We start from the raw sequence: 24565 nt of genomic DNA, 5'->3' as shown, positions 1-24565 counted from the left end.
ACACCCTGTATATGTACCTATAATATTTATATTATTTACTGGTCTTCAAAACGACTGATTCAATTTTGACTTAACAATCTCTATTGATAGTAGAAATAAAAAACCTTTGAAAATCCAAAAGTGCACGACTCATAAAATATATGCTCATTCCTTCGACGAAAAGAAGAATATAATTTTAATCTAAAGCTATTAAAAAATAATACGATTAATTTAATTAAGTTTTACACAAGCTATCGTGTTTCAACCGAAAAAAAGTGTTTATTAACGGGAATTTTCTTTTTTCCATTTCTACATTTCTTTCTAGCTTTATTTTCTCGAATCAATTTGTATCAATGACAGTATTAATCTCCATAAAATTATCTATGAAATGATGTAAACATTTAAGATATTACGTGGCTTATGAATAGTGTAATTATTTAAATAAATAAAATAAATATTTCAGGACAATTAACACACACGACACCATCTGATCCCATACTAAGCTTTCGCTTGTGTTATGGAAACCACATGGTTGATAAACATACATATATATAATCTATCTATACTTATAATAAATCTGTAGAGAGGCCAATTCTGTACATGAAATATATTAAAAAAAAAACTATGAAGGGGTGATAAGGGATCGCTACTGATGCCAAAAATGCAATCAGTAAAATTTTTGTCTGTCTGTCTGTCTGTCTGTCTGTCTGTCTGTATATTCGTTATAGAAACAAAAACTACCCGACGGATTTTAACTAAATTTGGCACAATTATTCTTCATACTCCTGGGCAGGTTATAGTAAAAGAATCATGTAAATCGGTGTAGAAACACCAAAGTTATACATGAAATAGGGTCAACTCATCTAATTCTGTGACAAAACAGAATATGAAAAAAAAAACAGGTTAAACTTTATAAATTTTATTTTTATTTTTAATAGGAACATTAATCAATCTTCTATTTATCAAATGGAGCAAGTGTAATCTTAACACATATGAATTAACTCAGCGTAAAATGAGCTTAATCAAACCGCGATGACTTGTCTAATTCTGTGACAATCACCATAATTCGGTGATAGTACTTCTCTAATTCTGTTATAACCGAATTAAGTGAGTATTTATTATTTTTTAACACAAAAGTAAAAAAAAATACAATTAATAAAAAATATAAACATATTGAAAGTAATAATTATGTATTTATTTATCAATGAGAAATTATCAAAAGAGGGGAACCATAAAAAATTAATATTGGACTTTATAATTGTTTGTGTGAACAGTGTACAGACTCATTTTTGACTGCAGAATATTTTGAATTGCGGATGTCAGCGTTGTTTCATTATATTTTCTATTTTTATTTTTGTCTTCCTCCATGCTGTCTAAAATAAAAAAAAATAACTCACTTAATTATGTGATAAAAAAAATAACGGACTTTTTAAAAATGCTTGAAAGCGATCCTACTTTTAAACCTGAGTAAAAATAAATATTTTCTGACTTAAACGACTAACGTATACGTACTAAAAACAATTATTTATACACGAATTGAAAATAATAAAAATTTGCTTGGTTAATTCGGTGACACTGTTTTGAGTTGCAATCTTGAAAATCGTTAACTTTTTGAACCCAGGAAATAAGGTATTATGCAAAAACAAATGAAAAATTACTAAAACCTTTATCGGTATCAACAAGAATATGTTTTTAACAATCAATTGTCAAAGTATCATGAACTTACACTCACCTTTTCTATTTAAAATTAATTAAATAATGACAGCACAGTTGCACGCTACCGGTGAAACGTCAAACATGGCGGGCGCAGTGACAAATTCCGTGATTGTTACTATCTCACCCGCACGATTTTAACAAAAATTTGTACACGAAAAGAAGCTTTATTACCATACCATAGGGTTAATTTTAATGTATTGGATTTTACTCCTATAACGCTGTAAAAGAGTCCAAACGTTGTATCTCCGAATTAAGTGAGTCACATAATTAGGTGAGTTTACTATACGTTATAAGTCATCGCGCGTGAATACAGAATCATGCCATAAGGATTATTTTTGTGTATCAGTTGCCGCGTTCGACGCGCTGCGCGGCGGGAGCTATAAAAATTAAAAAGGCGGCGGGTCTGCACCCGTTTCGCGTTGTCACGGCATCACGTGTGAATGGCTGAACCGATTCCGATTATTCTTTTCTATTATATTCCTTGAAGTACGAGGATGGTTCTTATGTAGAGAAAACGTAAATATGTACCACGGGCGAAGCCGGGGCGGACCGCTAGTTTTAAATAAATACTTATACAGAATTAACACCCAGACACAGAGCAAACATCTATGTTCATCACACAAATATTTGCCCCGGGTGGGAATCGAACCCACGACCTCTGGCAGTGCCACTACAAGCCAACGGGTCAGTCAAAGTTGTATTGTGTAATCAAGGTAAAACAAATTTTTGGATCGTAGAGCACTCTCAAATTATTCGCATTATGAGTCGTGCAATAGAATTAATTGGATTTGGTAAAAAAAGCTCAAGATTATAGCTTTCTATTGTAGGATTTTTCGATCCAAACCGGGTTACATGTTTTTATTAATTGATTGTATTTTATTGAAAATTTTTCAGTCAAAATCGATCCAGTTAATTAGGTACGTAGTTAATTACCAAAAACAAACAGAAAGTACCTATAAATCTCGTTTCCGTAAATTTAAATCCTTACTATAATATTATAAATGCGAAAGTAACTCTGTCTGTCTGTCTGTTACTCAATCACGCCTTAACTACTGAACCAATTTGCATGAAATTTGGTATAGAGATATTTTGATACCCGAGAAAGGACATAGGCTACTTTTCACCCCGGGACATAGGATAGGTTTTATCCCGGAAATCCCACGGGAACGGGAACTATGCGGGTTTCTCTTTGACTGCGCGGGCGAAGTCGCGGGCGGAAAGCTAGTAGTTTATAAATTTTTAAATACATATAGTTCGGGATCCATAGCCCATTTTTGCACTTGATTACTATCAAGCTAATTTTCCGTTAGTAGCTTTATTTTGATGAGACGCCCAATAATTTCCTGTACGAAACTCTCGATTGTGGTAGCTAACAGAGGTAACAAGGATAAAATGTTTTGATTTGATGGTTCTCAAATATTTATTACTGAATTTTTTTTGTTCAATCTCGAACTAATATTTAAGTATTTATAGATTAGGATAAGGAGGTGTAAAAATCAAACACAATAATATATATCATTCTTACAATTTTATTTACCAATTAAATTTTTTATAAACCAAAATTAATCAAAATATATATTGAAGTGTAATTTGTATGTATTTATGTCACATTAAGTAATTTATAAGTTAAGACCACAATAGCATTGTTTTATATGGCAGAGGGCTGATTTAGTTGTCCCAGGGCACATACTTCTGCAATAATCGACGCATTCGGAAGACGCCTTACAAGGAATTAATGAAACTGAAATTTAGAGATAGATTATTATATAGAAAATAAAATAAAACTTTCAAATTAAATAGTGTTTAAAACAATAGGATTATGGTCGATTAATAACAAAATCTTATCAAAGAATAAACAGACTGTTGTTGTAAAACATTACCACAAAAAACTTTAGTCATAGTTTAACTTTAAGCGCGGCCCGCGGGTTCTCTTTAATCTGGTTTTGTAGTATTTCACATAGACAACTATTAAAGTGATAGATCCTTGGTTTAAAGTTAGACTGTTTTTAAATTGTTTTGTGGCAAGACCGTAGATTTCGATCGATATTTTTTATTTTAATTAATTATGTAAGTATGAAAAGAAAGAGTCTCTTTTTGATGCCTATGGGCTGTGGAAGCGCTTACCAAAAGGCAAGCCACATGCAACTTTGTCTATTCTTATATGTATAAATAAATAAACTATTAAAAATGATTTAAATATAACGAAAAGACTAAACAATAAGCCTATTTATGATACCTAGACCTAACTATTTATGAATATTTCATTTTAAGCATATTTAAATTAGTAACACGTCTTACCTCTTGGAATTCTGTTAACGCGATCCAGATCGTTACCATAAGCAATGGCAAACAAAGCGAGGACTAAAAAGATAGCTAAGTATTTCATTGTTATGGTATTAGTGTGTGAACTAAATCGTTGAAAAGCCTATTTATAGCAGGCTTCTGTAATGGTATGAATTAAACTTGAAATGTATGGCGTGTGTTAGAAATTGAAACTAATTGTAAATTTATTAGGTTTTAATTAGACGTGTTGTTGTTGTGTAGCTATAAAAACGTCATTTAGGCATGGAAGTGCTTGACGCACTTATGAAGAACGATGCTGTATTACAATTTCATCGTCTAAAATATATCCAGATATTACATACCGATCAGTACATTAAACTAATCGTGGATCTAATTGCACTGCAGAAATAACACCTTTCTTCCACATCTGTTAGGTTCTAAAAGAATACGACTATTGGCCGTCTTCCTACCCTTCCTACTTATCCTATCCTACTAAATAATATTATAAATGCGAAAGTTTGTGCGGATGGATGTATGTGTGGATGTGTGTATACGTGTATGTTTGTATGTTTGTTACTCTTTCACGCAAACACTACTGAACCGATTACAATGAAATTTAGCACACATATAGAGGGTAACTTGGATTAACATATAGGATAGGTTTTATCCCGGAAATCCTACGGGAACGGGAACTATGCGGGTTTTTCTTTGAAAACCCGGACGAAGATGCGTGTGGAAAGCTACTATAAAATATAATTAATATAGTTATTGCATTCTGCCCGCGGCTCGCCCGAGAAGAGAAAATTGGTAAAAAAAATTGGTAGGTAAAATTAATTTTTGATCGAAAGATCAAAAATGAAAAAATATTGTTGCATACATTTTCTTAATGGTGGTGGTATTTATTTCAATAATATTTTGAAGTGATAAGATCTAGAAAAAATCGGATTTTGTGGTTAATCCATAGATTTTAAATTATCTTTTGTTTTGAAAATATTTTTCTTTACATTACTTACGAATAAATATTAGGTAGGTGTAATATAGATGCATTTGAATTTTATTCACTTAACGGGAATAGAAGAGAGGATATCGTGGGATCGGTCGTTTCAACACCAATATAATAATATGTTCAAAACAGGTTTCATTATAATTAGGTAGATTATCTATTAAAAGTTATAATTTGATTTATTTTTTACTCTTCAATAAACGATTTTATATTGAAACTGTTAAAACTGAGAAACTATACAGACTGAACGGATACTTCGCTATCATTTTATGGAGAATAAGGCTTAATAATGTATACGTCTATTTCACTGAAAATATTTCTGCAATATGATCAGATTCCTGATATATTCATACTTCACTTAACTCCAGCAGGAATTAAACTCAAAACCTTCTTAAGCTCTGGTTACCACAGAATCCATTATATAAGCGAAGAAGGTATACCTACTCTTATTTTTAAAATGTCTAATATAGGTACATAAATATTTATTATAAGTTTATTTTTTTGTACAGAAACAATCGTTTCATAAATAATAATAACTAGGTATCTACAAAAAAAAACTCTATGACAATCGATCTAAATTTTCAGAGCGTTTAGCAATGCTACTTCTTTATTTTGACTTTTAATATCGATGATAGATAATCTTATATATAAAAATGAATCGCAAAATGTGTTGGTAAGCGCATAACTCGAGAACGGCTGAACCGATTTCGATAATTCTTTTTTTATTATATTCCTTGAAGTACGAGGATGGTTTTTATGTAGAGAAAACGTAAATATGTACCACGGGCGAAGCCGGGGCGGACCGCTAGTTAAAAATAAAAACATCAAATATCAACAAAAATATTTATTCATATCCAATTTGTCTAATCAGTGGTTCAACTTTACACCACAGTAGCAAGCGTTCAAATAGCAGAGCGCTGATATGGCGTTCCCACCGCAGAGGTACTGGCAATAGGGAGCGCAGTCGGGCGAGTCGTTGCAAGTAATTCCGTAGCGATTAGTATCTGAAATCAGAACAAAAATTATGAAGAATATTGAAGTGAAGATATAAAAGCATATTTACCAAGTGTTAGAAAAATAAAAGGAATGATTTGTTGGTAGAAAATAAACTTAAAACTAACACTAGCTGACTAGCATTTGGTGAAAACCATGATCCAGATCCAGGTCATACTTTCTATACTGTTTTTCAGACATAGCTTGCAGTTATATGAGGAATTGAACGAGGACAATATAAAGTCAAGGTAAAAATGTCAAGGACAGAAAATTTAACTTTTATATTAGGCAATATTTTATTTATTTATTTTATTTAAATCCTTTATTTAACACACACACATACATAAGAGAAATAAATAACACAGAGAAAAAAAAGTAAGTCATAATATTATGTTAAATAGGCGGCCTTATCGCTATGAGCGATCTCTGCCAGGCAACCTTTACCTTTTAATATTTATTTAGCTATGACTTTTACACATACGAGTTGAAAATTACACAGCAACAGATCAAAACCAACCCTACTCAGGTTCAGGGGACAACCATGATATCTTTAAGCAGTATTTTTCCAATTCCTCCTTCCCAAGGAGGTATATCTCTGTAATATATACTGGAATTAATACTGCTTATGAAATCATGGTACCTTTCGATCTTCTATTAATGTTAAAAAAAGACGTGTGGCACTCGGGGACTGCCGCGGTAAAGCTATTGCATAGCATGCCTTCAAGCCACACCTCCGAGCCCGTCGGAGTGGGGAGCGTGAGGTATTTTCGTTACGGAATTTCTCGATTCGGTCCCCGTGCTCAAGGCCCGCGATAGAAGCTATGCAATAGCTTAAAAAGTTCAAAGTTAACTTGTTTTGTTTCCAGCTCTAATAACATCATAAAATATTTAACGTGTATTGATGTACTTACTACTTGTAGGAATCCTTTGAGCGGGCTCAACATCGTTGCCATGCGCAATGGCAACCAAAGCCAGCACTAAAAAGATAGCTAAGTATTTCATGGTAATGTATTTACTAATCAATGTGTGAACAAAACTGTTGAAGCTATTTATAGGACTTGAGCGTCACTAATGCTGAAAATTAATTTCATAATTGTTATGCCATGTGTAATTAAAGAGAAATTGAAACCGTTGTTTATTAGATTAGGTTAGAAATAGAATAGGATGAAGATAAAAATAAAAATGTCTTCCGGAATCAAGTCTCCTAGAGGCTATCATTATAATTATCCTTTACTAGCTGCGCTTCGCGGTTTCACCCGCATGGCTCTGCTCCGGTTGGTCTTAGCGTAATGATATACATATAGCTTAGCCTTCCTCAATAAATGGGCTATTTAACACAGAAAGAATTTTTCAAATCGGACCAGTAGTTCCTGAGATTAGCGCGTTCAAACAAACAAACATACTCTTCAGCTTTATAATATTAGTATTGATTCTAAAGAGGGTTTTAGCTTAAGTCTTAACTGTATACATATATCTATTAGTGGCTTAGAAATAGGTATTCATGTTTGGATAATGTAAAAAGAGCAACTATGGAGTTTCTTGCCGTCTCTTCTCTATAGATACTGCTTATCGAATCGGTGGTAAATGTCAAAATATGTAATGACGATTCAAAAGTGCATATAGAAGAAGTCCAATTGAGTTTGAGTTTGAGTTTGACCTAAAATTAATTAAAGTTAATAATAAATTATGTGATAACATTGCAATCAAAATCAATTATGACTTAATTCACATTGTTAATTTAAAAACGGTAGAAACATGATTAAAAGATCACAATTTTCTAAATATAAACGCTTGATTGATGAATGAAAGTCATTAGAAAACACTCGTTCAAACAATAACCATGAATTTCTTGTATTTTTTACTAACAATAACTTTACTTTTAGCTCTATGTGACTATGCGAATGCGTATGGTAAGTTTTCTATTTCATTTCCAATGTTTTTTACAATTTGTTCGATTACAGTAAATTATTGAACAAAATCTACTATAACATAATTTTAATATAGTATTTTATTATTGTTTTTTGACGTGACAACGTCTTAAATTAGGTTGCGACTGGGAGTCACTTATGAAAAAGTGTAACGCTCGGTAACGTTACGATGAGTCACCGAACGAGAGAGAGGCCCGCCAAATGCCTTGCGTCTCTCTCCCACTCAATTATGATCGAGAAAAAGACGTTGTCACGTAAAATCTTCGCCCGTAAAACCGACTTTACAGGCAACCATTTTTTTAATATTTTTTTTTATTCAGCTTGCGTGTATGACATTGAATGTGCTCCAATATGCAATTACATGTGCAACGGAAATAAGCCCCTATGCTACAACTTTAAGTGCTACTGTTTAGCTTAGAGTGAAAATAAAATGTTCAGCTATTAATTGGAGTTTTATTTCTGCGCTGTTCTTTGGAAATTGAAGTTAAGTTAAAATGGAAAGTTTTGTTTGAAATGTAAATTCATGTTGACGTGACAACGTCTTATAATTCGATATAGCCGGCTGCACGCACGAAAAAACATGACTCATGCGGCGTTACCTCGCTCTGAGGCGTTCCATGTAAGACTTGAAGTACAAGCGAGAGCGCGGAAAGAGCGACAAAGAAGCACAATCGGACGTTGTCACGTTCAACTATCGTCAGTAAACCGACTTTACAGACAACTATTTTTTTTTAAATTAGAGAATTAATTAAAATTATTTAGAAAACACAAACGATACGACACACAATATTCACTACTCACACAGAATTAGAAAAATATACGCTCACCCGTTATTTAGATGAAACAATTTTTTTAAGCTGATTTCAATATCATGAACTAATAAAAACAACCTCTACCATGTTAGTTATACAGGGTGTCACCGTTGGTAACCTAAGCTTAAAGGAAATTATAGTTTTGCATACGCTGAGTATGTAAAGAAACCTTATAAAATTCCAGACGCATTTTTTTTTTCAAATATAAGAATTCTTAAAACTCTATGTGACCGCCGCACGTGAGCTATCGTTTAAGATTATGTTTTCATAGACAAAATTCTCACATTAGCAAAGCAGTATATGCCGGCTGCGCGTGCGTGTTCATTTAATTACTATTAATTGCAGCAGGCTTATGATGGCAGAGGTTGTTTTTATAAGTTCATGATATTGAAATCAGCTTATAAAAAATTGTTTCATCTAAATAACAGATGAGGGTATATTTTTCTAATCCCGGATCTTAGACCAGCACACATGGCACAAACTTCTCGCATAAGGCACAGGACATATGTGATAATGTCGAAGCGTTGTATAGTGAACCGATTATACACTCTCAACTACTCTAATATTAAATTATAGTTGCTAATAAGTAATTATTACGAGTATATATGGCCGCTCAAGAAAAGCATACACAGCGTGTATTATTTAAAATTATTATTTAAGGCAGGCAAAAGCAATATAACTTCAATGACTAGAAAATTCCATATATTCCCCACTGAAGCTATAAAACTGACACTACCATCATCCGTCATGTGTTTTATCAGCAAAAAGGTTTACCTCCGAGAAATGAGTGTTCCCCGACCTAAGACCTCTAAGACAACTATTTATTGGGAAAAAAATAGGTTATAAATCATGTTTTTCGTATCAGGCAATCTTATAGGTGAGGATAAATAGGGTGCAAGGTAAGTATTCTGGATGATGTATGATTTTGTGGGTGAAATTCTTTTTTGAATTTTTATTACTTTTTTAGAGGATTTTGTAGCGGATGCTTTGTCCATGTTTATTCATTTAACCAAAGTATTTTGCATTAGTAGTAAGTAATTTGTTTTAACAGCAGATATTTGTGTCTTAAGCCATATTAATAAATGTATCTACTAATTCCAAAAATGTAGATTAATCATACACTTTTCAAGCTAAGTTTTGCTATTTTACATAATATTTAAAAAATACTTATATTTATATACTTAAGTCAACTAAATTCAGAATCCTTATCCTAATTTTATTTTACTAGCGGAAAATATATAGTCATAATAATATATCGTTACCTGCTATATTATGTCCTTTGAAGAGATTGCTTTTAAGCAATAAGGCCGCTTATTGTACACTTTCCAATTTTATGTACTTATTCATTTATTTTAAATTCCTGATATATGTACAATTAAAGTGAATAATTAATAAGTAAATAAATATTTTTTGTAAGCCTTTATTTATTGTTAGCCTTGGCACAAAAAGCATAAACAAATAAACAAAACAAAATATGATTTCATAACTGTCATTAATGTAAGTTAATTTAATCGTCCGTTATCACGTACTCAAAACCACCTCATGGCGTGAGATAAAGTCAGGCGTACACAATTCAAAGCCGACTTATTCCCGCAATTAAATTCTTAACATATAGGGTTAATAAACACCTTCGCTAGTGATGTGCGGTGTCGATAAATTTATTTTATCGACTAATATTATTATAATATATCACACAATAATTTATTTCATTAGCTTTATTTTGAAAGTTCTCTTTATTTTAAACGACGTGACAGCAACAGAAGCTTTTACCAAGAAGATGCTTATAGATTATGGGTACAGTTGATTTTTAATTAAATTATACTTACCTACATTAATCAATAGTATTTTGATGTTTTGGTTATCATTAATATATTAAAATCTTACTCTTGCTTATAAAGTTATTTTTTTTTTAATATTGTGCAAACAAAAAAAAGAACAAGCGTAATATATTAAAACTAGCGGTCCGCCCCGGCTTCGCCCGTGGTACATATGAAAAATAGATGTTGGCCGATTCTCAGACTTACCCGATATGCACAGAAAATTTCATGAGAATCGGTCCACCCGTTTCGGAGGAGTATGCAGACTAACATTGTGACACGAGAATTTTATATATATAAGAGATATGTACAATTTATTTTATAGAAATATCGACAAATATGAAACAACACTCCCTCCAAAACGTCGTTAAGAGGTACGTCTTAGAATTAAATTACACCTCGCTAACTTCAAACAATAATCTTTAACATTTCCCCCGCTCTGGATCTATTTTAACCACCACCCCCTCTTATAGAGATAAAGATGTGAAAATCATGCTTGAATTGAAGTGTTGTAATAATATGTTTTTGTACGTGTTGATTGAGGGAAAATAATTAACAGAAAATGTTTGGTACAAAATCGGCTGATCGAATCTTGTTCAGACTTATAATCTGGATAAGAAAGAAAGAAAGAAAGAAAGAAAGAAAAAAAGCTTTATTGCCAACAAAAACTAAGACTATCTTAACTTAAAAAGTAAACACATAATTATTAGGCAATCGGAACAGACTCAGCTATGCTGTGGGCTAACACCCGAACAGCGCTGATTTTCAGTCTGCCCGCGTATTTTCCGAGGCCCTACATTTATATATAAATATTAATAAAAATTACAAATAGGTATACAACATATTGTAGAGCAATTTGGATAGATTTTTTGATTTTGAAGTAGTATAGATTAATCAATTACCTCGAAAAAATTCACTGGTTAAAACTAGTATAATATTAATGTTCCCGCTGTAACTGTCACCACACATTCATTTAAATGACTATGTAAGACGTGTTGGTCACAGATAAGTAAATGAGTTGGTAGGTGTTACTATTGAGTGTAATGTCTTTGAGATATCATATTTACAGAAATATTAAATCATTAATAATAATATTAGGGTGGTTTGACGTATGCCTTTTGTATGTATGTATGCATGTATTTGAAATGACGTAATAGACGTTGTAGAAACTAGAGCTATTGCTCTACATTTTAGCGAAATTCACTTACAATTTATTTGTACATATTTAGTGCTTACATATTTGTCTAGATCATTTCTCAACAAAATAAGCATATCAAACTTTTACAATTATTGCTTACGACATACATGTTATATAAATATTTCGATATTATACATATATCCATATTTTAACTCAATTTTCTGCCTCTACAATAGTATTGAAGTATGGTTTAAGCATTACTAATAACAATACAAACTATATCAAATGACATCTAACACAAACACATCAACAAAGGTTACCTCTCCATGTTTACAGAAGGTCCAATTATCTAACTATCATTAATACCAGGTGTGGGGTAAATGGCATGTTAATTTGACCCAACGTATGCTAAATACCCCGACCTTAATTTAAATCTACCTGAAGGGGCATAATTCCCAATTTGCCCCTTGCCCCCGCTATATAATTGACAATGAATATCAACGAACATTATTTAAATTTATATTTTAGACATTATCTCTATTGGAGGGTTTAATGAATAATAGATTGAAGAATTTGTTTTAATTAGGTTTATTATTTCATGTATTAGGTAACAATTAAGTTATTTACTACTATAGTATATATAACTATTTTGGAATGCTGCGAAAAAAAGTAGTTACAGATATTATCTATATAGTTATAGGTAGTAATATAGTTTAGAATATTGACTTTTATGAAATGACATTAAAGTTTGTGATTTACTTACAATTAAAATTAAAACAATAAAAAATTGTATCCTTAATATATTATGCATTATTTATGAGTATGTGTTATTTTAGTATTTTCTAGTGTTTGATTTTACGCGAGTATTATACATTTAGAAATTAAAGACTTTTTAACGGATTTTAAAAGTCTCCCCGTGACCACGCTCGCTGTAAAGTGTTCGAAACGTCGGGAAAATAATATAATGAATAAATCACGTTTAAAATCCGTTAAGAAGTCTTTAATTTCTAAATGTGTTATTTTGTTTTACGTTCATAATTCAATTTATGTGCCGCATTTACAACTATTGGATATTAAATCACAAATATCCAAATAGGTATTAAGACAAAAGATTAATCTCTTTAAGAAGAACTTCCTATTTTCCCATAGTAGATCTAGAGTAGCAAATAAGTCGTAAAGTTAAGAAATAAATGATTTCCATGAAGCTCAGCACGCTGCAACCAAGAAACAACCCGGCCATCCCTCCCACAGCCACTGAAAACAAAAATTGCCATTATAATAATAGGTATAAATTGTAAAATTATTTGCTACGAGCTTTCTGCCCACGGCATCGTCCGCGTGGTCAAGGAAAATTCCCTTGAGATTACTTGAGAATAAGATGTTTTCCATAATTTAATCATATACTTACCACTACATAAAAATATACATCGTAACTTTTACTTTAAATAAATATCAGACAGACCCAGAACATCAGTGAATCCAAAAATGATGTCTCGTCGGTATCTCATGCGGGGGTAAGTGACGATGCCCCACTGCAAGTTGGTCCCCAGAAACCATTCTTGTAGATCCTACAATATGATATATTTATATTAAAGTATAAAATCTAAATATTTCTAAAGTTATTTCATTGCACGTAACGTTTTATAAAACCCATTCGAAAATTTTAAGGGAGAAATTTGATGACTAAAATAATGTGAATTAAAGTAGGACGAAAAACACATAAATTTGGTGTTATGAATGTTAAGCAAAAAACTGGTGAATTAGGACACGTAAAATATATTTTATTTCTAGACTTTATTTCTATTCTATTGTCTACTTTTTATTTGTAATTTTATACTTACATTGGATTGTATGACGTAGTTGACGTCATTGCAAATGGGTACACATCCACAATTTATCTTCTTACCAGCCTTGTCTCGTAATTTATACAACTCGTCTAAAAAATAAAAACTCTAGATTCACAATATTCAGCAATCACAACTTTTATTAACATGTAAATAATTAAAATGAATAAAAAACATAAGAACGCTGACGCACGTGCAATCTATAGAATCACACATGTTCAATCTGGATTATCGAGGTTTTCTTAAAACTAAGTAATATTTTGTACATACCCTTGTGTTTCGCTAAACAGTGGAAACCTTTGACATCACACATTTTTTCATCACCTGTGAATAATATATTAGCAGTAACACCAATAGTAATAACACTAATAACTGTCCATATTACCTATGTTTACATGCCAGGTTCTTACTATTTCTAATTATTTGCCTGTATTAGTAAACATATTTAAAATTAGCCCATGGACTATTAATTTCATAATTTTAAAGACTTTAGGTATTCTTTAAGTATTATCACAGACTAATAATAATATACTACGTATGTATTATCGATACCAGAGAAGGAATTGAGTATCTATCAAAAAGTTTTTCAAGTTCGCAGGAGAAATCAAAATCGAATTTAAATAAAAGTTTCACCTTTAGAAATAGGTACAAATTTTAAAATCATACGACTATCTGATTTATAAAATAAAAGTTTCACTTCAATATATGTAATATTATAAATTACCAACTCTCCTGTAGAAATACGGCAGGCAATCACAATACTTCAAGCAGAGTCGCGCTCTGCACTCCATCTGACAGTTCGTATATGAGTACACCGCGAAGTGCTTGAGATTGTTCTCTTGAGTGAATCTGCATCGACGCTGGCCGATTGTGAGCCTGTAGACGAAGTAACTGTAGATATTGACTGGTAGAATTTACAATATTAAATTTATTTTACTATGAATTTTTATTACGTGTAGCATGATTGTTGTACGGACTATCAACGGATTAATAATTATATAATTCAGTCAGAATTTAAACAAATACTATTGTGTGTTTATATAATAAAATGGCCAGGTGATTGGTGCCAGTCACTTTTTTCTACTTCTATTAATTAAAATATTATGCCGATTTAGTCTGGTAGAGATCGCTTGGCAGTGATGAGCCGCCTTTTATCATCAAAAATCTTGATATTTGAATAATTTATTATTTGTCACAGAATATTACCTGGCGGCTTCTGGTGATGTGTAGACAGTAAATGCTGTGACGTAGAGCTTCATGTAGAACATTTCTGGAGAGTGCTCGAACTTGGTCGATATGTCTGGTACTTCTAAAGGTCCGTGAATGTATACCTGGAAGTAGAGATCGTTAATTATAGTAGCTAGGAGTAATTTATATTTTGATATGTAGATATCAAAATATAAATTACTCCTAATTAAGCCAGAAGATTGTCCTTTTATTTTGCGAACTGATTAAGTTTTCTAAAAAGATTAGCTCAAAAAATATGTACCTACCCTACATTACCGAGCATAAGCTGAAATAATACTTACATCATAAGAAGACGAAAGGTTTAAAACATGCGCAAATACTTCTCCATCCAATGGATGAACAGTAATCGATGCATTCTGAGTAGTTATCATATCCCATCTATTTGCTTTGATATATCTTTAACAGAATTAATAATAAAATGAAGGATACAAATCTGCGCCATAATATTTATTCTAATTACTGTTAAATATACTTCAGTTACATGCAACACTACAGTTTAAAATATCAATAATTATTAAGGACAAATTAAACTAAACGAAACTACCCCAATACTTTATTACATATTATACCCTATACGAATTACGAATCCACATTCTAAATTTAAAAGACTCACATGCCAAAATTGTACCTACCCTGGAGAGTTATAAACAGCTATTTTTGAATTAATCGCATAACAAATGCCCATTTCCGTCATAGTGGGTGTGATCTCCAAATCCCTACCCAGAGCACCAATGGTTAGACTGGGTTTGAATCCTGACGAGAGCTCGAAAAGAATGTCCATATACTCTGAAGGTTTTACATGGTCGAAGATTGGCATTGTTTCAAAATTTTTGTAGGTTGCGTTGCCTAGAGCTAGTATGAATTTCTTTAAACCTTCCTTGTCTTCTATTTCAGATTTTCTGAAAACAGGACCAAAAACAAGATCAACTTATAAATCACTTGTAAAACTTATAAATAGATATTATTATATTAGATAGGTGATGTTTCTTCTTGTTATAATATATTTCAAAATGTTCTCTTCTCGTATTGTAATGTTGAAATTCAGGATATGTCTAGTTTTGTTGTATCGTAATACATATTAGAAGTAGAATATAAATATGGAGTGTATATAGAATATGATATGATGATGATGATGTTTATAGAAGCTAGGCATTATGTGGCATTATTTACTTTACGAGAATTCTGCAATTTAGCAACGTTTTGCAAGCATTGCCATATTATATGGTATCATCCTAATATTTTACATCAACTACACCTCTTAACCACTTCTATTCACTTACTTCACGAACTCCTCCAGTTTCACCAGGTTAATCTTCTGGTCATTGCACACAGTAACACAAGGGAAGGTAGTGTTCCAGGCGAACATGTCTCTGTCCATTGACACCACGGTGGGGGACGACTGGTAGCGAGCCCAGGTGGTTTGGGATAGATATATGGAACCAAACACTGATAGGACTACTATGGTGAGCCAGAGGAAACTAAAAATTAACCGATTAACTAATGCTTTAAATATGAAGTTAATTGTAAATTGAATACTTGTATTACTGGTTAATTTTATTATGTTGCTGTTTGCGATTTCTCTCTATTCTTACTTTTCTTTCCAATAATATAAATTACAGTTACTTCATTCTAAATGCTTATTCCTTATGATTGTAAGATTAAGTCTCAAAAGAAAGTTTAATAAAAGCTAGTAATACTTTTTCATCAATAATGTTTGATGTATTGTTATTCAATAATCATCAGAAATTCTTATCAATCATGCAAAATTAGATTTACATCTTATGAGAATAGAATTAAAATTAGCTTACACTTCAAAGGGATGTCTTCTTGCAGCAATAAGATGATTCAAACCATGTATACTAGAAGTTTCGAGGAATAATACCAAGTACTCTCTACTTCTGTTTCGTACATTCAACCACATTGATTCCTTCTTTTTGTTACTAAATTTGTCATTATTTTGGATTGCCTTTCGATCGTCGTTTGTTTTCGGTTGTATCGGTCGCACAAACATTTGTAATAGGTGATGTTTAATTAGATATCTAAGTTAATTAATATTTAAATTGTTATTTTTGAACGATAAATACAACAACAAAGCAATTTTCTTATTCTATAAGGCACAGTGTTAATGTTTTTTAATATATTATTATTTAGGCACGTACATAATTTGTTTTCTAAATTAAAAAGAATAATATGTAGATAGTTATATCGGGGCCACCCGCAGTACATGCGAGCGATGTCATATTTGTTAACGCAGCAAACTATGGCCACCCTGCATCGCCTTAATGCATACGTATTGTATTTCTTCAAACGCTGCATTTTTGTTTAGAGATAAGTTTATTAGTTTAAGTTTTATTTTAATTCATTCTGAATGTAGAAAGCACTAATTAAAGACGTGTAAATTAAATCTTGTGTTTTTAAAAATCGTCCTTCGGTCCGTCGAAATTTGAGTGGCGCAGCCGGTAGGATACTCGATAATATCCTGCTGCCGAGCTATCAGTAAAGCCATAATTAAGGACCTGTGATAGTGCGGTACAGACGAGTATCCTCGAACTAAATAAATAACTCCCGCGACGCGTACGCGTAAAAAACTGAATCGCTGCAGTGAAACGCGTACGGAGACTTCAAGGACGAGCATTCAGGATCATAAGTGAAGGACATGGGAGCGAGCAGACTGTGAGTAGACCTCTTCACTCCTGTTTTTCATAGTCCCTGTTTTTCACGAAATCCCCGACCCAAAATAGTCGGCCTAATCATTACGTTTATTTGATTTTGTTCATTACAAGTATCGTGATAAGTCGTAATTTTTAGTGTTTAATTTTAATTGTTAGTTATTAGTTAGTGATTTTAAGTGTTAGGTACTTTCATTAATTTCGTGTTTTAATCGATAAAACTACGCAAAATGGAAGAGATTAAACTCATTCCTAGAGAAATACTATGTATCATTCCCAAATTTGATGGGGATGAAAAACTGTTAAACCTATTTATCAATAAAAGTGAATATATTATAAGGTCATTCCAAGATGCGAGTAATAACGCACAAAACTTATATGTATACCATGCCATAACGAGCAGGCTTATCGGTAAGGCAGCTTCACTGCTTAGTGATTACCAAAATATAACTTCATGGACTGAATTGAAAGAAATACTTACCCAACATTTCGGAGACCCGCGATCGGAAGAGTGTATAGCATTAGAGTTAGAAGGGTTAAAAATAAAACAAGGTGAAAGTTACATACAGTTTTGCCACAGAATACAAAACGTAAAAAGTTCCCTATTTTCAAAGGTGAACCGCTTCACAGATGAAGGGGTCAAAGCCGCGAAAATGATCATATACAATAATACTGCGTTAAATGTTTTTCTGTACAACCTCCCGGAGGACATGATCCGGATTGTTAGATTAAGGGGATGTAAAAACTTAGAAAATGCACTTAGCGTAGTTACGGAAGAAGTAAATTTTATACAACAATATAATGCAAAGACTAGTAAGCCAAAACCTATAACCCAAAACACTTTTCAAAATTCATTCAAACCTAATTTTATTACGATGCCTTTAAATCAAAACTTTAAATACGGCAGTCCTCAACAGCCAAATGGTTATAGACCGAATTTCGCACAACAACCGCGTCAAAATTTAATGCAACAACCTCGACCAAATTTTATTCAACAGTTAAGGCAAACACCACAAGCCCAAGGCTATAAATTTGGCACACAATCTAATAATAACCACCAATTGCGACCTTTTCAAAATACCGGTTATCAATTAGGAATCCCAAATCAACAAACAGACCAACCTCGTTTTAAATTTGGCATACAGCATGCCCAGGTACCGAACCCCGGCTTAAATAGCGATGTATCAATGCGTACGGCACCTATGAGGCAAAACGTAACTCATAACATATATTACTGCGATGAACCAAATTATGAAAATTACGATAACTCACCCTTAGATTATAAAGAAGACGCCGCGAACGAGTTATACGAGTATACCGATCCGGAAGTAAATGAAAGCAATTTTAATGACAATAATGAATTTCCTGTTACCGGCCTCCGACGAGACAGTGAAATAATTAATTTAAATTATTGTGACAGCTTCTTAAAATTACCACATATTATAGTTCCCGAAATAAAAGCAAAGTTTCTCATAGATACAGGAAGCAGTCGTTCCTTTATAAGTCCGGCCAAAGCAGAAGAATATTTTAGAGATCATAAACAGTATGAACAATTTACAGTTGTTAGTACCCATGCGCAAAGCACTCATGATGAGGTTATAGAAATTCCATTATTAAAAACTTTTAGAAGCTCACTTTCCCACAAATTTTATGTATACAATGTAGACAGTAAGTATGATGGATTAATCGGATCTGATTTACTTAAGAAACTAGATGCAAATATCGATATGAAGCACCAAGTTTTAGAAACATTTAACGCCAAAATACCGATTATATATAACCCTCCGTTAAGAATCACCTTAGAGCCTCGATCAGAAACTAGAGTATCAATTCCAACTAACCTTCAGAACGGTGACGCTATATTAGATTTTCAGACTTTTCGTGAAAGCGTTCGTATGCCAGCAGCAATAGTCGACGTGTCAATGAAAGTTAATGTAGATGAAAAGGAGGGAAATCTTCAAAAACACTTAACCGATGAAATAGTAAAAGTTAGTAACGATCAGGCGGGAAAATGTGACCAACCCCTGACGCCCATTACAATTTCGTCTGATTCAGACCGAACAGTGCCTATCACTAAAAATAATCGCCCAAGGTCCCCATATTCGATTCCCTTACCTGATAGTAGTACAATAATCGCGGAAAGCAGCACCTTGACCGCGTCTAGCAATAATAGCGAAAATACAGATACGGTTCACTCAACTCGCGATCTTGATACGGAAGGCATGCTGATTCTAGATCAAGCTGTAGATTTTAATAAACAATTAACTCAACAATTTGTAAAAGATCACCACAAACGCACAAAATTCTTATACAAATATCTTACAGACAAAATTATTCATAAGAAACAGGTTATTAAGGATAAGCATGGCGGTGAAAATGATTTTAACATAGACATAGGGGATTCAGTTTACATTAAGGGAGTTAACACGAGACGTGCTAAAGATAAGCCTAGGTATCAGAAAGCGATAGTCACGGGACCGATCCATAGAAATATTGTGCCAGTAACGACACACAATCGTGAGACTAAAGTTCCAATTAAATACATTAAGCGTCCTCCGCAGGTTACTGCTTCTGACGATCCATGTGATCCAAAACCAGGGCCTTCAACTGCACCAGATTAAACGGAATCCCGGAATACTACCCCTCCGTGAAGGCTATGCAGTCGTCAGCAATGACACATGGAGAGTTATTAAGGTGTTAGATTTAAAGTTAATATATGACGATTTAGAATTTAATATAAACAGTTATCTATCATTTAGAAATAAGGTTCATAGTTGTATTGATGTAAAAGCGTTAGGTTCCGATTTTACTACAACCGAATTACAAACAGATTATCATATGAATTATACTATTGATAAATTTGAACAATTAATTCCGTCTTCTAGATCTAAACGTGGTTTATTAAATCCACTTGGTTCAGTTATAAAAATTATCACCGGTAACCTCGACAACGAAGATGCTATACAATTTGAAAACACTATTGAAAAATTAAAGACTAAACAAGACTCTATAATACATAAGATGACGATCGTTACTGAGTTGGTGGGTTCGTTATTAAATGTTGCTGAAATATCTAATAACAATTTCATTGCAATCCAGAATAAGCTAAATGTAATTGATTCGCTTTTAAATGACACAAATTTACATCAAAGGACTAATGAAATTATACATACATATTCTGCATTCTTACATAATTTTATGTCTATTTACGTTAGATTAAGTGAAATTGAAACTGCTGTAGCTTTTAGTAAAATTAAACTTTTACACCAATCCGTTGTAGATACGAAGGAATTATTACTTTTATTAAAAAATATTGAAACTAGCTCTAAGTTACCATTTCCAGTAAATTTAGATAATGTTCTTAAAATCGAACAATTAATAGAAGTACAAACTTATGTAAAACAAAGTCAAATAAAATTCGTAATGACTATTCCATTAATTACTGATGATATTTACTCATATTTTAAAATAATACCTTTACCTATATTTAACGAAGAAAAAGGTCAGACTTCCCTTATCCTTCCCAAATACCCATATGTCCTTGTGAAGGGGTTGAAAACGATGCCACTTTCACAACCATGCAAAGAAATTGATGAAGACCGGTTCCTATGCCCGGAAATACTGACATCAACATTATATAAAGATGATTGTTTAACCGATCTTTTGCGGCTATCCACAAATGTTTCCAGTTGCCAGCAGATTCCCATTTCCATAGATGACGTGAAAATCGACAATGTTCTACCAAATAGATGGATACTTTACGTAAATGTGGAAACAGTACTTACTAAGGTCTGTGAAAATGAGGTAACCCAAGAATTTCTTCGTGGTACTTATTTATTGGCGTTAGACGAGATTGGCTGCTACGTGAAAATCGGAGATATAACACTAAAGAAAATATATGAAACGAATGGAAATGATATTATATACCCAAGTTTACCAAAAATTATATTACCAAATTTGATGAACTCCCAGACCGACAGGAAGCCTGTTAACCTGAAGGGTGCAAATTTAACTGACATAAATATGCTTAGGCATTTAATTGAAAATAGTGAAAATAGTGAAAACCAGTTTAATAGTAAAGTGAATAGTGCCGTCGGAGTGATTAACATTATAACTTTTGTATTAATCGTAATTATAATTGTAATCGTCATAGTTATTAAGTCTAAATTAAGAAAAATATGTATTCAAGAAAACCCTTCAGATTTTCTTGAAACTGAGGATGGAGGAGTTATATCGGGGCCACCCGCAGTACATGCGAGCGATGTCATATTTGTTAACGCAGCAAACTATGGCCACCCTGCATCGCCTTAATGCATACGTATTGTATTTCTTCAAACGCTGCATTTTTGTTTAGAGATAAGTTTATTAGTTTAAGTTTTATTTTAATTCATTCTGAATGTAGAAAGCACTAATTAAAGACGTGTAAATTAAATCTTGTGTTTTTAAAAATCGTCCTTCGGTCCGTCGAAATTTGAGTAGATACTCACTCGTGACGTGTCTATACACCAATTAAGTCCTTTTGTTTGTTATTCATAATAGCCTATAGGCGACAGTATTATTATGTCGTGATTTCAAACTATTAAAATTATAAGCATTCACAAATTATCTTTTACGAGTATAATCATATCAGTCACGCGACATATTATTATAATTTCATTTGTAGAACAATTGTGTATTATTTCATGATTTTTATCACATTGTTATAACTCTACAATCGTCATATTCATTGTAACCCAACTGCGTCAAAAAAATATATTTTTGAATTTATTTTTCACTTTTGATTGCATTAAATTGCAAAAATCGTCTATATGACGGTGTGCGCCGCATTTTTAGAACTTGTAAAAATTGCAACTTTTAAAAGCTCATACTTACTTAAAAAATAAATCAAATAAAATTATTACATGTATCAAAAGCTTTTTTTGAGTCGCTTAAGCATATTAAAGAATTAGCATTCTCTATCGATAACAAGATATTACGTAGCCAAACACTTTAAAACCACAAAATACGTCGGGAAGAAAAATCCCTTCCTGTCATTTTTATGACGTGCAGTCAACAAAATTTGGTTTCTTCAAACAGTTTTTAAATATGTTTAAACATGGCTAGGGATGATGGATGGTGATGTCACTACTAAGATACATCAAAGTTATTTTTATTTTATTTATTTATTTTACAAAGGATAGCCAACAATTGTTAACACTAATTTTAGACATACAAAGAGAATGCAATTTAACAAATCAAGTGCAACAATTAATTATAGGCTAACACCACATGCCTTCAAAAACGGTTATGATTTAAGAACAAAAAAAAAAAAAAACTGATAGCTACACAAAATAACGTTTAACAATTATCAATAAAATATCTATTTAAAAAAAAAACTTCAGTCATATTAAAATAAATAATTAAGTCAACAAGTCGTTTATAATAAATATTAATTATATGCATACTAGCTTTCCACCCGCAGCTTCGCCCGCGCAGTCATAGAAAAACCCGCATAGTTCCCGTTCCCGTGGGATTTCCGGGATAAAACCTATCCTATTTCCCGGGTTAAAAAGTAGCCTATGTCCTTTCTCGGATATCAAAATATCTCTATACCAAATTTCATGCAAATTGGTTCAGTAGTTATGGCGTGATTGAGTAACAGACAGGCAGACAGAGTTACTTTCGCATTTATAATATTAGTATGGATGAATAGGTGGAATTGAAATACTTGATACAAAACATAAATGATAAAACTATTTCGTCTCTATATTGCTCCTATTTAATACAACTTCGTTATATCAAAGATTAGTTAATGACCGTAGAGTCGTCCGCGCTCATTAATGTTTTGATTAGTAAAATTAAGTAACTACGTTGTATAATGACAGATATAGTTCTATATATTTCTTATATTCTATAAATAAATAAATATTATAAATATTATAGGACATTATTACACAAATCGACCTAGTCCCACAGTAAGCTCAATTAAGGCTTGTGTTGTGGGTACTAGGCGACGATAAATATAATATTTAATAAATACATAATATATAGATAATAACACCCAGACCCAAGAACAAATAATTGAGTTCATCACACAAATATTTGCCCTGACCGGGGATCGAACCCGGGACCGTCGGCTCAGTAGGCAGTTACCTTACCACTGCGCCAACCGCGTCGTCGTCTATAGTATTTTGGTGTGTTTATTTACTCTAAAATGCTTTTATTATAATCTGAACATAACAAAAATTATCGCGACTGATTTATGAATTACAACGAAAATAAAAATTTCTTAGTTTATTTAACAAACAAAACGCTTTTACCTCTCTAAAGGTATTCAAAAAATAAATTAATTCCTTCACCTCATAATACAAACCGTCAGAGGTAAATAGGGAATGTCGCTTCGTAAACCGATTCGGAGTCTAATAATTTCCAAAGTGTCATGTTGCCAAGAAATAAATGAAGTGAAGAAAATAAATTTCATTTAAAAATCACGGCGGACCATTATTTTCCCCAGCTTCCCCTAATTAATTTCTTGTCACCGTCTGGATCGGCCATGGCAGTGACAGCGCTGGAGAGAGGGATAGAAAGACGTAATCTGTACGCGAGCAAGCGAGATAGATATAGAAAGGTGAGTACGCGCTTCATTACCATCTTTTAGTAGTTAGCGGAAGCAAGATACGAAGTTAGCTCCGGTCCAGTTCTGTCCGCCTAGTACTTTTTATTAATGATCGTTGGAAATAATAAATAGGTTAATTAAATTTTACTTAAGATATTTTTTGACGTAAGCGATTATTTATTTGCATGCTTAAAATTAAGTTTTACGAAGCGAAAAGCCCTTGCATATTTCAGAAACTCTTATAATAAAAAGTCATATTTAATACTAATAGTTTCAGTAGATCCTTGCCTTGTACCTGGGTAAGCATCCCATATTATAGTAAAGCCAGAGAATAATCTAAATTCTAAACCATGATGAAAATCCTTCAGGTCTTATCAGCTTAATTGCCTGAAAGAATAACTTTACCAACACTACAGCATAAGTAGCATTATGTAGAATATTGTGAATTATCAAGTATCAGAAGTTGGGCTGTTTTGACCATGTAATCAAAACCATTCCTTAAAGTTTGGAGTTGTAATGTCTACATCATAGAAATCTAAA

General features: G+C 32.4%; 2 protein-coding genes and 1 long non-coding RNA gene across 3 annotated transcripts; 1 reads left to right on the top strand and 2 right to left on the bottom strand.

Moving 5' to 3' along the window:
• Window positions 1-1152: 1152 nt before the first annotated feature.
• LOC149905487 (uncharacterized) lies at window positions 1153-1977 on the bottom strand. Its single transcript, XR_016457164.1, has 2 exons — window positions 1712-1977; window positions 1153-1352 (listed from the first exon to the last, which is right to left on the bottom strand). It is a non-coding gene; the product is annotated as an uncharacterized LOC149905487 (long non-coding RNA).
• Window positions 1978-12804: 10827 nt separating this feature from the next.
• On the bottom strand, window positions 12805-16772 carry LOC149905486 (pickpocket protein 28-like). The gene is made up of 10 exons (XM_090106585.1): window positions 16570-16772; window positions 16042-16239; window positions 15394-15660; window positions 15043-15157; window positions 14720-14844; window positions 14238-14389; window positions 13784-13837; window positions 13511-13605; window positions 13132-13237; window positions 12805-12923 (listed from the first exon to the last, which is right to left on the bottom strand). Exons 1-10 carry the CDS (start codon window positions 16770-16772, stop codon window positions 12805-12807), a joined length of 1434 nt encoding a protein of 477 aa, XP_089962711.1.
• Window positions 16773-16966: 194 nt separating this feature from the next.
• LOC149905485 (uncharacterized) lies at window positions 16967-21318 on the top strand. Its single transcript, XM_090106231.1, has 2 exons — window positions 16967-20058; window positions 20089-21318. The coding sequence occupies exon 1, from the start codon at window positions 17661-17663 to the stop codon at window positions 20049-20051; it is 2391 nt and encodes a 796-aa protein (XP_089962357.1). The 5' UTR covers window positions 16967-17660; the 3' UTR covers window positions 20052-20058; window positions 20089-21318.
• Window positions 21319-24565: the final 3247 nt, after the last annotated feature.

The sequence above is a fragment of the Colias eurytheme genome, chromosome 10 (genome assembly GCF_061535395.1).
Source record: "Colias eurytheme isolate Ceu_HAF_F1 chromosome 10, ilColEury1 Martin Lab GWU primary, whole genome shotgun sequence".
In the NCBI taxonomy this organism is placed as follows: Eukaryota; Metazoa; Arthropoda; class Insecta; order Lepidoptera; family Pieridae; genus Colias; species Colias eurytheme.
The sequence above is the reverse complement of the archived record's forward strand: the minus strand, read 5'-3'. Positions and strand labels throughout refer to the sequence as shown.

Bases quoted from the DNA above. Each gene is read 5' to 3' on its own strand.
- LOC149905486 (XM_090106585.1), bottom strand. From the start codon at position 16,772: ATGTTTGTGCGACCGATACAACCGAAAACAAACGACGATCGAAAGGCA. The intron at 15,661-16,041 runs GTAAGTGAATAG...TCCTGTTTTCAG, and splicing joins AAACTGGAGGAGTTCGTGAA to AAAATCTGAAATAGAAGACA. The intron at 15,158-15,393 runs GTAGGTACAATT...ATTCTGTTAAAG, and splicing joins GCTGTTTATAACTCTCCAGG to ATATATCAAAGCAAATAGAT.
- LOC149905485 (XM_090106231.1), top strand. From the start codon at position 17,661: ATGGAAGAGATTAAACTCATTCCTAGAGAAATACTATGTATCATTCCC.